Here is a 15464-nt window from a genome sequence, read left to right as displayed (position 1 = left end):
TGGAAAAAGATCAAAGTCAATAACACAATAAGGTAAAACCTGCAGTAAGAAACCATGGAGCGGAAGAATAATAAAAGAACATCTCGACTGTCATGAAAACCAAACCAAAAATTTAAAGGTACAGGACCATAATCTGCTTATACCTTGACAAAACCAGACTTGATTGCAACCATCAATCTCACCAAATTCTCAAATTCCTACAGCGACATGAAGTTTACCATTACCAATATCCTATCACCAAAAAAGACACTAATCTTGACCATCTTTTATGTCATCCTTCATGCTTCTCATCATGTAATCCATTCGAAGAATCATTATAGCCACTTTAGTTGCAAACTGTCGCGCACACGCACACTTTTTTTTTCTTCCCAAATTAGCTTTTTACTACTGCTTAAAATCTAAACAGATATTTGAAGTTAGACTGCACAATCATCTTAAAATGATGTTTAAACTTAAAAGAATAAAAAATCATGTTTGTCATCCATTTTTCTACAAATAATTTGTTTCCGGATGATTAATAATATGTAAGGGCCACAACTAAGATGCACTGTTTCTAATTTGAACCTCTAAATGCATTTTTTTCTAATTAAAAAGTTACAATTAAAAGATAACAATGGGAAAGGGGTCAACAAAGATCCATTTTTTCAAAAAAAAATATTGAAGTGAGAATCAACGGAAACGTAGAGTGTTTTGATTCAATTGTTTGGTTTCTAGAAATAGAAAAACAGAGCTTTGACAAAAAAAAAAAAAAAAAAAAAGCAAAATAGGCTATTTTTTATTATAAATAATTTCAAAACATATGTCTAGAAAAAAGTTTACCATTTGCAATCCCAAAATAACTATGGAGCTTTACCTTCAAAATGCCAATGATCTCAAATATGCCCAGATAAATCTCCTTTCTTCTCCTCGTCATTCGTGACATAAATTGATCAAAAGGCATGAAAAAAAACTTAAAAGAAAATATTCTATCTACACAACATGGAACTGCAGTTTAGTTATATATTTAAACTTAATGAATGATTCAACGGATGCCCTAAAAACATTTTGTTTTTTTATCTACTGTAATAAATAAAGATAATTTTGCCACATGTCAATCTGTAATAAGTTTTGATCTTTATCATTTTGTGATATTTTTAATATCCACAGGTCAATTTATGGTTTTATTCAATTTTTAAAATTAAAAAGCCACATAATCTTATATTTATATATGTAAAATATCAAATGTAATAAATCTCTCTACCTAATAAAACACTATACTAAATGCCACTTGTCCAACTATTAGCACAACATGTTGCCACGTGTCATTACTCCAGAATTCTACATCTTCATTTCCCGCCCATATAATCCCAAGAGAAGAGATTTCCTTCACATTCAAAACCCTACATATTAGCATAATTATCAGCATCAACATAAATCAACATAATTAAGAAAAAAAATCGCTGGAGTTTATACGCATAAAAATAGGAAGAGAATATGAAAAAATTATAAATGCAGAGTTCGTTATTTTATGTGATTTATATCCTAAAATATATATCCTAAATATCTTAAACATCCTTAATTACCGGAATTTGAATCAATTTGAATCAATTCAAAATATTTGATACTGATTCCTGATTTATAGGCTAAATTATATACATCAACTATCGGTAATCGGTAATATCATCATCTTAATATTAACGCTTTCCACAGAATTCGACAGAACTGCACTTTCATTCACAGAAGTTTCTGTCACAAAAAACCAAAATCATCAGGTTAGCATATCATCATCAATTATCAGTGTTCATTCTTTTGATTTTTTAATTTGAAATCCTTCTTCTTCTACTTCTTCTTCAATCCGATTATTACATGTAAGCAAACAACCTGTATTGCTAAACAGAGAATCAATCAAAACTTTTAAGTAATCCGCCAAGAAGGATAGTCCCAAATATCTGCATCATAATAATTGTTCTTTTCATTGATTGATACTGGTAAACATATATTCAATCAAAACTTTTAAATAATATCAGTATAATTTATATCATAAATAATAAGTGTTCTTTTCATTGATTGATACTGCTATCATATATATTTTTTTAAATCCGACTTACTATCCCTGTTTGAATATTCTGTGAACCCCATATCTATTGTCCAATTTATTTTCATGCATGTGTACTATGTCTACATCATACTGCATGTTCAATAGGATTGTACAATCAATATATATATATATATATATATATATATATATATATATATATATATATATATATATATATATATATATGTTGACTCAAATACAAATGAAAAAAAGGATGAACATTTTTAATCAACACCTGTTAAGTTTTCATTCTTTTATTCGAATAGCAATGTAATATTATTTATTGTGTTATTTTGTTATTATCATATTCTATCATCATATTATTCTTTTCTAACAGTTTTATTTTTTGCAGTTCAATGGCAGCAGCAAATCTTACCTTCATACCTGATTTGGATGTAACTAGGGATGACTTGACCTTCAAGCTTCGTGTCATAAACCTTTGGCATCAAATGTGTTTCTAAAAAAAACTGAAATTTGGTCAATTGAAATGATCTTATTGGATGAAAAAGTACCTTCCAAAACTTAATTTGATATATTTCTTACACATATTTCGTTATATTTAATTACTTCTAAAGTTTTTATTGTTGTATTAAATATTTTTAGGGAAACAAAATCCAAGCAACAGTTTCAAAAAGAAACATATATCGATTCAAAAATATATTAAAGGAAGGCATGGCATTTTACATCAAAGGTCCAGACTTTGCAGCACTGAAGATAGATGCTTTTAGGTTAACTCTTCAAGATCAGAAACTCACATTCGTCCAACAAACTGTTGTTACAGAGTTTATCGATTTTTCTGGACATGAGTTTGGGTTTTCATTTGTTGATTATGAAAACATTTTATCATTCGCCCATCCTCAAGATAAATCTGTTGGTTAGTACATATCATTATATCTTTAAATATAATAAAATGCTTTCCAAATCCTATAATAAGTTTCATTTTCCTTTTTTATTTTTATAGATGTTATGGGTTTAGTTGTCGCAGTTGCTGAGCTACAACGACATGATCCAGATAAATCTAAACACAAGATCAACATCAACATCCAAGATGCAAAGTTGCTTTTTTTATATTTTTACATTTTTTTAAAAATTTTAAATTATATTATGTTAATATATCATTTTTTATAAATAATTTACTTTTTAGAGGCTTGCAACTTCATGTCTATTTGTGGGGCGATTATGCGTACAAGATGCAAGAGTATATACATAACAATCCACACAATCGTCGAATCGTTGTTATTCTTCAATTTGGTCAGATTAATGTTTTCAGAGGTATATTGATTATTTTATTAATGTTATTAATATTTATTTTGTCACGATCAAATTAATCTTTATATTTTTATTTATAGATCGTCCAAGTGTAAACACATACTTTACCTCTTCAAAGTTGTTCATTAACTCTCACATAGATGAAATTATTCGTTTCAACAAAAGGTAATTTATGCATAATTGTGTTTATTGTACATTTATAATTTACGTGACTAATATGTTTTTTTTTTGTGTACATAACAGTTTGGATGGAGATGATGGTCCAGATTCATCGACAAATACATTTTCAGTTATTCCATCCAAACAACTTTCTGAATATGATGATTTCATGATAAAAATTAAAGTGAATGCTATCTCTGAGGTTTGGGAACCTGTTGAGGTATTTAATGTCTTATTGTTTCTTTCAATCTAAATTGTTGTTTTTAACCATCTTTATTGTGAGTTTGTGCTTTTTTATGTTTGTGTTATGTATGCATGTTAAAAGTACACACCTTTCATTTGTAGAAATGTAGTTTCGTTATAGTGGGCACTATAAAGGGAATTTTACAGAATAAAACATGGTATTATAAAGCATGTACCAACTGTTTTGGGAAAGCAGTTCCATCTGATGGAAGTGATGATCAACAAGCCACATCTTATGTATGTCATAATGGAGATTGTACAAAAGATACCACTTCCGTTGTTCCAAGGTTGTTACTTTACAATTCTTTTATAATTACTTTACAATTCTTTAATAATTAACTATGTAATAATCCATGTTTAACATAAATTTATGACACATTTTGAATTTTTCTTTTGATAGGTTCATGATTCCTATACGCGTGCAAGATAATACTGGAACTCTAACCCTAACTATGTTTGAGAGAGATGGAAAATATCTGTTGAAGCAATCAACAAAAGAGTTGGTTAAAAAAACTATCGAGGTCACGCGCCTTTTTTTAATCATACTCAAAATAATATTCTTATATACAATCACTTTAAACAATTTTTTTATTATTATTAATTGCAGCGTGGAGACAGTCTTGATTTATATCCGGATGAGATAAATGCATTGAAAGGTTTGAAATTGGCCTTTAAAGTTTCTGTTACAAATTTCAATGTGTCCAAAAAAAAACAACCAGTATGGTATTGCTAGAATCAGTGAGGATGCGAGTATAATAGAACAACTTCAAACAAAGTTGAACGATTCACAGGTTATTAAATTACTAATTTTTGATTGTTTTTTTTATATATTGTTTTACTTTTTAGTACATTATTTTATTGACACTTTTATATAACATACAGTCTTCTAACGAACAATCGTTAGATTTTGGTTCAGCCGATTTGCAATCTCAAGATATCAAAAATGCAAAGGTTAATTACACATTAACATTTTCACAGATTCCCTGATAAACTATTCCTATTTTACAATTATTATATTATATGATTAATTTTTATTAGGATACAATTTCTGGAACGGATGATAACATTACTCCTTCCACTCTTTGACAAAAACGAAACAACAAGCTCGATGAAGACTTTAACGACAACACCAATCTTAAAGAGAAATTTGAAAGAAGTTTTTGATCTGGAGTCTAATGATCACTTATCGTCAACAAAAACTCCAAAAATATCTCCAGATGGTCCAACAAAACAGTTGTTGAAGGTAAAGTTGGAGAAAAATGATTGATTTATCTTTTGGTGGGGAATTGAATTGGTATTCCGTTTTGCATTTACATTAACGATTGGTTCTTTTAATTTCCTCATTTTGTTTTTTTTCACATTGTGGTTTTTCATTGTTCAAACATTTGTTTCCTTTGAATTCTTATTATTTTTAAAATGGTTGTTTCATCCTACATTAATAATATTATCCCTAAAACGGATAGTTATTGATAACATAAATCTTGGATTCACACGTGACGAGAATTAATATAAAATAAATAAGCATACCTGTATATGATCGTTTATAATTTGATTATGTCTTTTATCCATGGTGTAAAGATTCTCCCACTCCATATATTCATCACCAATTTTAGTGATTAGAAGAAGTAATGTCACCATAAGATGTTGTAACTGCCTCTGTTTCTGGCCCTTCCTCTGTAAAAATGAAGGATACCAAGTTAACAAAATCATTTTTTTGTTGCATTAACCAAAAAGAAAATAAAAATAAAGAAGCATACCGAATAGTGACTTGATTGTTGGTCTCTTTGGTTTGTTGCTTTTCTTTTTTAATTCAGCTGCAATAATAAATATGAGTCCATTTTAATAACATGAATTATTAGATGTATTATGAATATTATTTTATCAAGACAATACTTCGCAGAAATGAAAGAGAGAGGCATACCCATTCCAGGGACTTTTTAGTCATTAACAATCTCAAAATTCAAAATGTGTCATAAACAAAGTTGATATCTTTGAATGAAACGATCTGCAAATATAATAATAATAAAAAACAGAAATCATTATGAAATTTTGAACATCAAGAAATTCTTAAAGTAATACTTTTACGTATAAGCAAAGACTTTATTGAGTAAAAATGTAATCGAACCCAAATTACTAAAAATTAGTAATGACATTATACAATAAAAAAAATATATCAATATACGTAAATTTCCCGTGCATTCTCCATTTCTGTTTATTTTAAAACTTTAATATTGAAAGTACGTTGCTATTTCTTAACAACATAACAACCATCTGTGATAAAAAGTCCCTGTATTTCATCTACCCACCTACTCAGATAAGGTTATGGCGCATGGGTGGGGGTATTGTTAAAAAAATGATTTCAAAAAAAATACAACATAATTTTTAATATTGCATGTATGGGAAAAATGAAAGCATGATAGTATATTTAAATAAAGTGTTGCTATTTATAGCAATGTCCTTAAAAGGTCAACACTCTTTGCACAAAACAGAGATTAATTAAGTTTTGTGTCTTATTAAAGCAAATTTGTCCAATTTTTTTAGCAGGGGGAAAACAATCATTCTGGTACACATCTTTCAAAGAATGGTGTATATGACAAAATACATATACATAATAGAGGGATTTGCCCCTGTGGAAAATACATTTAATAAAATAAACATTTAATAATAAAAGGGAAGCACAAATATGTTAACATAAAACTAAATTTATAGTCATTCTGATACACATGTTTAAATATAATCATATGTGGAAATACATTTAAAAAAAGGGCATATACATAACAAAGGGATTTACTTGGAGAATACATTTAATAATAAAATGGAAAGTACAGATGTGTTAACATATGGTTATATTTGCAGTCATTATGGAAACATCTTTAGATATAATCATATGTGGAAACACATTTAATAAAATAAACATTATGCAATTTTAGCAAGTTTACCTTTATGCCCCTGATATGTTAAAATATGATTATATTTAAAGTACTTATATGCTCCTGGACTAATAAGAGGACGATTAAATGATAATTATGCCCATAAAGTGGAATATGGGTTGATAACTTTTAATCACAATAAAATGGACAATTATTATTATAAAAATGAAAGTAAGATGCTCTTATGGTTAAAAACGATTATATATCTTTTACAACTCGCACAACATATAAAAATTAAAATTATAATTTAGCAATGCATAGATAGAAGACTCAATCAATTTCAGACAATCAAACATTCGTTCACTACTAAGAATAGTATGCATTAGAGTGTCGATTTTTGTGCAAATTCGTAGAAATAAGTGAAATCGGGTAAATATTTCAAGGGTTAATGACATAATTAGGTTACAAACTATTTTTTTTTCACAATAAAACTCAATAGTGAACTGTATTTATGATAACAAAAATTGTAAACCAACAATATCGATGGTGGTGGAAGAATAAGGAAACTAACTTAAGTAACTTGACCTAAATTAGCAACATGGATTGTAAATATTTTGTAAGAAATGAATCTAACTTAAGTAAAATATTACCAGAATCATCCCATAAAACAGTCATCAAGAATGGAACAAAACTTTTGTGAGTAAAGGATGTTGGAGTTGTAGCATCTTCAACCTGTAACATGATTTGGGTATTTAATAAAAAAAACTCACATCAGATTTCTTGATCCTAATAGTGGAAGTTGCCATATTAGAACAAAGAATTGTGAAGATTACCTGATTAGAAGATGAGATAGAATCATTGTTTTCATTGTTGAAACTTTATAGAGTCTCAGCATCTGTTATATTTACAAGCACTTATGGAGTTTTATCAAGATTGGGTTCCAGTGGTGTCATCTGTAGACACTCCTCCATTTTTTTTCATTAAAACCGTCTTCATGACTTATCTGAATCGCATCAGAAAGTCCTGGTTTGTTATTACTTGGTGCAGCATCAACCTCCTGCTCTTTTTTGAGAATCATGTTACTTAATTTCTGAACTTTAGGTAACGTCGCCTCTACTATCTTCCACCAACATCTGTTTTTTTTTTTAAAACAAAGAATTTCAAATTTAATAATAATTATTAATTAATCAAAAATATATAACATATCCTCCTCTTTATGAAATACGAAATTCAAATTACATTAGCGGGATCTTAAATTTTTCAGAGATATATTCGGAATCTTAAATTTTTTCACATACATAAAGAGATCTTATTACCTCAGGATTAAATAAGCAGAAATTTATCCTATTGTCTTCGAGCAGATTTCATCTTCATAAAAAAAGCCCTAATTTTTACCCGTTCAATACGCCTAATGAGAAGCCTATCACTGGTTCAATATTAGACCAAACTTACCGGCTTTCGTTCTGTAACAGCAGCAACTTGATCCTCTTTCCAGGATTTCCCGTTTGATTCTGCACAAGGGCCTCCATCGTTTTCGCAGGTATGTTCCGTTCTCAGTTTTCTCTTTTACATCGTGTTCCCAAAAAGACATATATGAAGTTGTTATAATAAGTGATTAAAACATCGGGATAAACATTCTTTTAGTGATTAAATTAATTAAAGTAAACTTAAATGATAAATCCATTTATTTTATTGGTTTTGAAAGGGAAATAATTTAAATCCAAATTTTGAATAATACATACATATTAACTGTGATATGCAAAGTAAATTTGTTTTTATAAATCTAATATTTAACGATTTGTATAAAGTATTCATGCATTTCGATATTGATTATTTAATTACATTTAGATGTTTAATACTTATTACGATTTAAAAATGTAACCATTTATTTTGGTTTTTTTTAATTATACTTCTTTTGGGCAAAATGACCATTTGGTCCGGAATGATCATTTTTTGCCAGAATTAACATTCAGTAAACGGGTACCTAATTTCAAACCGTTATTATCATTATCCTATGAATATCCTTTAACCTGTTCCGACCCCAGATTATTTACCTTTTCATTATTACTCAATTTTATACATATTACATGAGCTACCAATAGTCTCTAGCTGTATTTCTGTAACAATTATTTTTAAATTATTAAATTTATTTTTAACTATATTCTATTATTTTCATTACACACCAAACAAAGACATGAATGCAACGGACGCTAGAGAGAGAAGAAAACGCAGAAAGTTATATTTGGATAACAGAAAATCCAAAAAACAATATACCACATCATTGTCTCATCGTACACCTATTGCATATGTTATTCATTGTATCCAATACGGTATTTTTCTTACTTTATTTTTCACTAATTATAAGTTTTATTAATTTATTTTGAATATGTTATTTATTAATATTTTAAAAATACATTTAACTTTAAATAAAAATATATTTAACTTTACTGGTTCAAATAAATTGTTTTATACTATTTTACAGGTTCAAAGAAAACTACAGAATCTACAAACGCTAAAAAGAGGAGAAAAATTAGAAAATTATATTTGGATAATAAAAAATCCAAAATATTACATACATCATCAACCCCTCAAAATTCATCTTTGAATAACGGTAAGTATATTCGTTTTGGCTTAAATTTATTTTTAATATAAAAATTATATAAAAATTTTATGACTCTTAAACTTATTCTTTTTTAATAATTATTATTATTTCTTTTATTACTAAGTATGTTTTCTTATTATATAATAGACAATCGTCATCAAAGATTAATATCTACAAATAATTATACAGGTGTTACCTTAGATAAGGAAAATATAAATCCAGTCAAATCATTTGTATATCAACATACAATTATTGATCATCCTTCAACAAATTCAAACGGTATGTATTTCTATATACACAAATATAAAAATATATTCTTCACATTTATATAACTCATTTCAATTCCTAACTTTGTATTTTAATTTTGTCAGGCAATTATATTTTCAATAATAAATTTCGAACACCACTATCTACTAACAAAGATAATTCTTTGTTTAGTACCGCTACTGTATCCACTAACATTTCAAATATAAATGTTAGAACATCATTTTCTAACATTTCAAATGGTACGTATTTCTAAATACACCAAATTAAAAATATATGCTTCACTTTTTATATAAGTCATACCTATTGCTAACCTTGTGATTTGTATTTTTTTCAGACAGTTATATATTCAATAATAACTTTCAAACACCACTCTCTATTAACAAAAATAATTTAGTGTTTGGTAATGCCACAACATCCAGCAATCGTTCGACAATAATCCAGAATTCTTCATCAATCAAGTTATCAAGAGGAAAACATCATTTAAAAAGAAAGACTTCATCTATATCCGCTATTCCTGTGTTTGACTTGACATTAGATGAAGAAAAAATAGATGATCATATTATTGAAGATATTTTCCGCGGTATATCCAAAGGTGATCATAATTCGAAATTTTAAATTTTATTAATTTTTTTTTCTATTTTATTTATTAATTTTTATATTTTTTGCATACAACAGATTACTTTGATCATGGAGATCAGATTATTATATGTCAGATTTGTCATGCAAAATTATGGAAAGATGAATTGGTTAGAGGGCAAAAAAAAAGATAATACGTCTTATTCCCTATGTTGTGGTTACGGCAAAGTTGAGCTACCACCCTTAAAAGAAGCACCGTCATCCTACCGAAATTTGTATAGATCGGTAGATTCAAAAAGCAAACACTTCATGAAGAACATTCGACGTTACAATTCAATGTTTTCGTTTACATCGATGGGAGGCAAAGTTGATTCATCCATCAACAGAGGCAACGCACCGTACATATTCAAACTTAGTGGTCAAAATTATCATAGTATAGGAAGTCTTTTACCTACACCTGGTTCAAGACCGAAATTCTGCCAGTTATACATATACGATACAGAGAACGAGATTTCAAATAGATCGACAACTTTTGGGTATATTTTTGCAATTATCTTTTAATAACTCATTTCAATTCATTAATTTTTTTTTACTAATATTAAATAATTGTCCATAATATTTTCAGTGGTCCGACGAGCAATTCTACGTTAACTTCAACATCATATGATCTCCAAATTATAGAATTTTTGAAGGTTATGTTAGATTTGAACAATGCGTTGGTCAAGTCTTATAGGATGGTAAGAGACACTTTTCATGAAAATCCTTGTGCTAATTTGAAGTTAAGATTAATTAGAAAAAGAGAACAAGATGGAAGGACCTATAACTTACCAACTTCTTCTGAGGTTGCAGCTTTAGTTGTCGGTGATTTTTGTGATTCAATTGAAAAAAGAGATATCGTTGTTCAAACTTCATCAGGATTTTTACAGCGTATCAGTGAATTACATCCTTATTACCTTGCTCTTCAGTATCCATTACTATTTCCATATGGCGATGATGGTTATAGAGCTGATATCCTTCATAGAGGTATTACATCTTCAAGTAATAGCAAGCGCCCAACCTGTACAATGAGAGAATTTTTTTCTTATAGAATTCAAGACAGGGATCAATCGTTCTCACTGATTCTTAATGCAAAAAGGTTGTTCCAACAATTGTTGGTTGATGGATATACCATGATTGAAAGTGAGAGGCTATGTTTCATACGTAACCAACAAAAAATTCTTAGATGTGAGTCTTATGAGAATTTGCGTAATCATCAAGCACTTGGAAGTACAGATATTTCCAACGTCGGACAACGTGTGATCTTACCTTCTTCATTTACCGGTGGTGCACGCTATATGATGCAAAACTATTTGGATGCCATGTCGCTCTGTAAATGGTTTGGATATCCTGATTTTTTCATAACATTTACTTGTAATCCAAAATGGCCGGAACTTAAAAGGTTCCTTAAGGACACTCCACTTCATCCAGAAGATAGACCAGATATATTATGTAGGTTATTTAAGATCAAGTTGGATGCATTCATTAAAGATTTAAGGGAAAATGAAATTTTCGGCAAGGTTCAAGCAGGTATTACAATTTATAGTTAAACTTATATATATATATATATATATATATATATATATATATATATATATATATATATATATAAATTTTAGTTGCTAACTTATATCTTATTTGTATATTTTGCATGCAGTGGTCAATACAATTGAATTTCAAAAAAGAGGTTTACCTCATAGTCATATATGTCTCTTTATGCATGCTAAATGCAAGCTTCCAACAGTTGAAGATATCAATCCCATTATTTCTGCTAAGATTCCAAATATCGATGATGATCCAGAATTGTATTCACTTGTCAAGGAGTTCATGATTCATGGTCCATGTGGAGCTGAAAATTTGAATTGCCCATGCATGGTCGACGGAAAGTGTTCTAAAAACTTTCCAAAGCAATTTTCTGATCATACTTCAGTTGATTCAAATGGTTTTCCCTTATACCGGAGAAGAAATGATGGGCATTTTGTAGAAAAAACTGGTGTTCAGTTAGATAACAGAAATGTTGTTCCATACAACAAATATCTGTTGAAAAGATATCAGGCACACATTAATGTTGAATGGTGCAATCAGGGATCTTCCATAAAGTATTTGTTTAAATATATAAACAAGGGTCCTGATAGAGCTACTGTATCTATAGTGCCAAGCAATAATGATTCCGATAACAATGATGCAGTGGATGAAATTAAAGAATACTATGATTGTAGATATATTTCTGCATGTGAAGCATCATGGCGGATTTTTAAATACGATGTTCATTATAGATATCGTGCTGTGATTAGACTACCTTTTCATCTTCCCAATCAACAACAAGTTGTATATGAGGCAGACGATGACATTGGAGATGTTCTTGACCGAACTTCTATTGCTTCTTCAATGTTCACATCTTGGATGAAGTGTAATGAAATCAGTAAAGAAGCACGAAAACTGACATATGTTGAATTTCCTACAAAGTTTGTTTGGCATCGTAAAGATCTTATTTGGAAGCCAAGGAAAGTTGGATATGCAGTTGGTAGAATTCACTCTGTTTCACCTAAACTCGGAGAAGCATATTTCTTAAGAATTCTTTTAAATAAAGTGAAAGGTCCTAAATCATTTGAAGAAATTCGCACAGTCAATGGTGAACTATGTTCTTCTTTTAAAGATGCATGTTATACTCTTGGCCTTTTAGATGATGACAAAGAATTCATTGATGCAATTAAGGAAGCAAGTATTTCTGGATCTGGTTTTTATCTACTGTTCTTATTTGCTACGATGCTATTATCCAACAGTTTGTGTAAACCAGAGATAGTTTGGCAAAACACTTGGGAATACCTATCAGATGGAATTCTTTACAATCAACAACATAGATTAAAGTCTCCAGGTAATATAACTTTATCTCATTATTGTTAAAAGATTATCATATACAATTTCATTATAAATCCAATTATATTTTACATCAGAATAACTTATTTTTTATACGTTCTAATTAATAAATTATTTTCCGTATAGGTTTATCACTAAACGAAGATCAACTTAAAAACTTGACTTTGTTTGAGATAGAACAAATTTTACTCTGTAACAATTCCAGTCTCAAACACTATGGAAACATGCCTTACCCAGATGCTGATTCTGTATCATCTTCAAACAATCGTCTTATTACTGAGGAGCTAGATTATGACATACCAAATTCAAAGAACGAGTTTGATGGGTTGTTTGTTGCATTAACAAACGAGCAACGAGACATTTTTCTTGATATCATGGATGCAGTTAAACATAATAGGGGAGGTGTATTCTTTGTTTATGGTTATGGTGGAACTGGTAAGACACTTCTTTGGAAAACAATTTCTACAACAATTAGAGGTCAAGGTGAGATTGTTTTAAATATTGCTTCAAGTGGGATAGCTTCATTATTATTGACTGGAGGCAGGACAGCACACTCTTGGTTTATAATTCCCATAAATCTTACCGAGGATTCTTTTTGTAGAATAAATCCAATGAGTGATCTTGCCAGTTTAGTGCGAAAAACCTCATTGATCATTTGGGATGAAGCACCCATGGTTCACAAACATGCATTCGAAGCTTTAGATCAAACTCTCAAGGATATATTAAAGTGTGTCAATCCTAGGAATTCAAATATCCCATTTGGAGGGAAAGTGATTGTATTTGGAGGTGATTTCAGACAAATTCTACCTGTTGTTCCAGGTGGCAGTAGACAAAACATTGTTAATGCTTCTTTAAGTTCTTCTTATTTATGGCAACAATGCAAAGTTCATAAACTAACCAAAAATATGAGGTTAACAGTTGGTAGCGATCCATCTTCTATTAAACAAATAAGGGATTTTGCAACTTGGCTTTTAGACATAGGAGAAGGTAATCTTGGTGGTCCGAATGACGGTGAAGCAATTGTTGATATTCCACAAGATATTCTCATTACTAATCCACATGATCCTATAGGTTCATTAATTAGTTTTGTATATCCTTCTATACTGGAAAACTTCAACATTCCTGATTATTTTCAAGAAAGAGCAATAATTGCTCCCAAGAATGAAGTTGTCCAAGAAATAAACGATTGTTTGTTGTCAATGTTTCCAGGAGAACCAACTGAATACTTAAGTTCAGATAGCCTATGCCAATCCGAGTTTCTTCATGATAAGTTTGATACAAATTTATACTCACCTGATGTTTTAAATGGTCTTAAAGTCTCAGGTCTGCCAAACCATAAGCTTATTTTAAAAATCGGTGTTCCAGTTATGTTATTGAGAAACATTGATCAGAAAAACGGCTTATGTAATGGGACTAGACTACAGGTTATATCTTTGGGCAAACGTGTTATCGAGGCAGTTATCTTAACTGGAAGTAATATTGGAAACCGGACTTTTATTCCAAGAATGTCTTTAACTCCTTCTGAAGACAAGATCCCTTTCAAATTCCAAAGAAGACAATTTCCATTAGCTGTGTCTTTTGCAATGACAATTAATAAGAGCCAAGGACAGTCTTTATCGAAAGTTGGTTTGTTTCTAAAGGATCCTGTTTTTACACATGGTCAATTGTACGTTGCTTTATCCAGAGTTCAAAGTAGACAAGGATTAAGATTGTTGATTTTAGATAAACACGGTAGACTAACAAATAAAACATCAAATGTTGTGTATAAAGAAGTTTTTAGAAATTTGTAAAAAACTTTCTACAAATTTTTTTTATATGAATTTCTATATTTGGTTTAGTTATTATTATATTTCATTTTATAAATTTATAAATTTTTTTGCATATACACAAATACAAAATACCTGCATTTTAAATAACAAAAGACCCGTAATTTCAACTAATAGTTATGTCATTATCATATTACTGCAAAACATATACACTTTAATTATTAAAGATTTTATTATCTATTATCAATATAAATTTCAAGTAAATAACTTATAATTTAATTAAAAAATCTATTTTAATTTCTAACCCATGCTACCCACGGGTTATAACCTAGTATTATAATAAATTGCAATTAATATGTTACTTCATTCATTATTTCAAAATTTTATTTTAAAATACTTATTATTTACATTTTAATATTTTATTTTCTTTAATCAACCCGTATAATACACGGGTTTTACACATAGGACGTGTTCGGCAAAACTAGCTTGTAGCGGGTAGCTTTTGATTTTGGAGCGTTTTGTTTTGGCTAAAAGCTAAACGCTCCTGTCACCGAACACGACTTTTTTTTAACTAGCGTTTTCTTAAAAGCTACAAGCTAGAAGCTCCCAAAAACTATGTATCGAACACGCCCCTAGTCTCTTAATGGACGATGGCTCGTCTGAAACATAGACTAAAATCTACAATCAATCAAAAGTTTGCCTTACATATGCAATTCTATTTA

At 29.3% G+C, this 15464-nt stretch overlaps 1 protein-coding gene and 1 long non-coding RNA gene across 21 annotated transcripts; one reads left to right on the top strand and one right to left on the bottom strand.

Moving 5' to 3' along the window:
* Nucleotides 1-8208, bottom strand: LOC111906305 (uncharacterized). Of its 20 annotated transcripts, none has more exons than XR_006185385.2 (9): nt 8071-8208; nt 7452-7751; nt 7269-7350; nt 5670-5753; nt 5506-5562; nt 5276-5422; nt 1241-2534; nt 820-899; nt 1-398 (listed from the first exon to the last, which is right to left on the bottom strand). It is a non-coding gene; the product is annotated as an uncharacterized LOC111906305 (long non-coding RNA). The 20 variants fall into 20 exon arrangements; XR_006185384.2 differs by having other exon boundaries at nt 854-899; XR_008225327.1 differs by having other exon boundaries at nt 1-1928; nt 2454-2544.
* A 2209-nt stretch (nt 8209-10417) lies between these two features.
* Nucleotides 10418-14766, top strand: LOC111906337 (uncharacterized). The gene is made up of 5 exons (XM_042897233.2): nt 10418-10599; nt 10689-11629; nt 11757-12974; nt 13103-13860; nt 14248-14766. Exons 1-5 carry the CDS (start codon nt 10418-10420, stop codon nt 14764-14766), a joined length of 3618 nt encoding a protein of 1205 aa, XP_042753167.2.
* Nucleotides 14767-15464: the final 698 nt, after the last annotated feature.

This window comes from Lactuca sativa, chromosome 8 (genome assembly GCF_002870075.4).
Source record: "Lactuca sativa cultivar Salinas chromosome 8, Lsat_Salinas_v11, whole genome shotgun sequence".
NCBI classification, from domain to species: Eukaryota; Viridiplantae; Streptophyta; class Magnoliopsida; order Asterales; family Asteraceae; genus Lactuca; species Lactuca sativa.
Note: the sequence above shows the minus strand (reverse complement) of the source record. Positions and strands in the feature narration are given on the sequence as shown.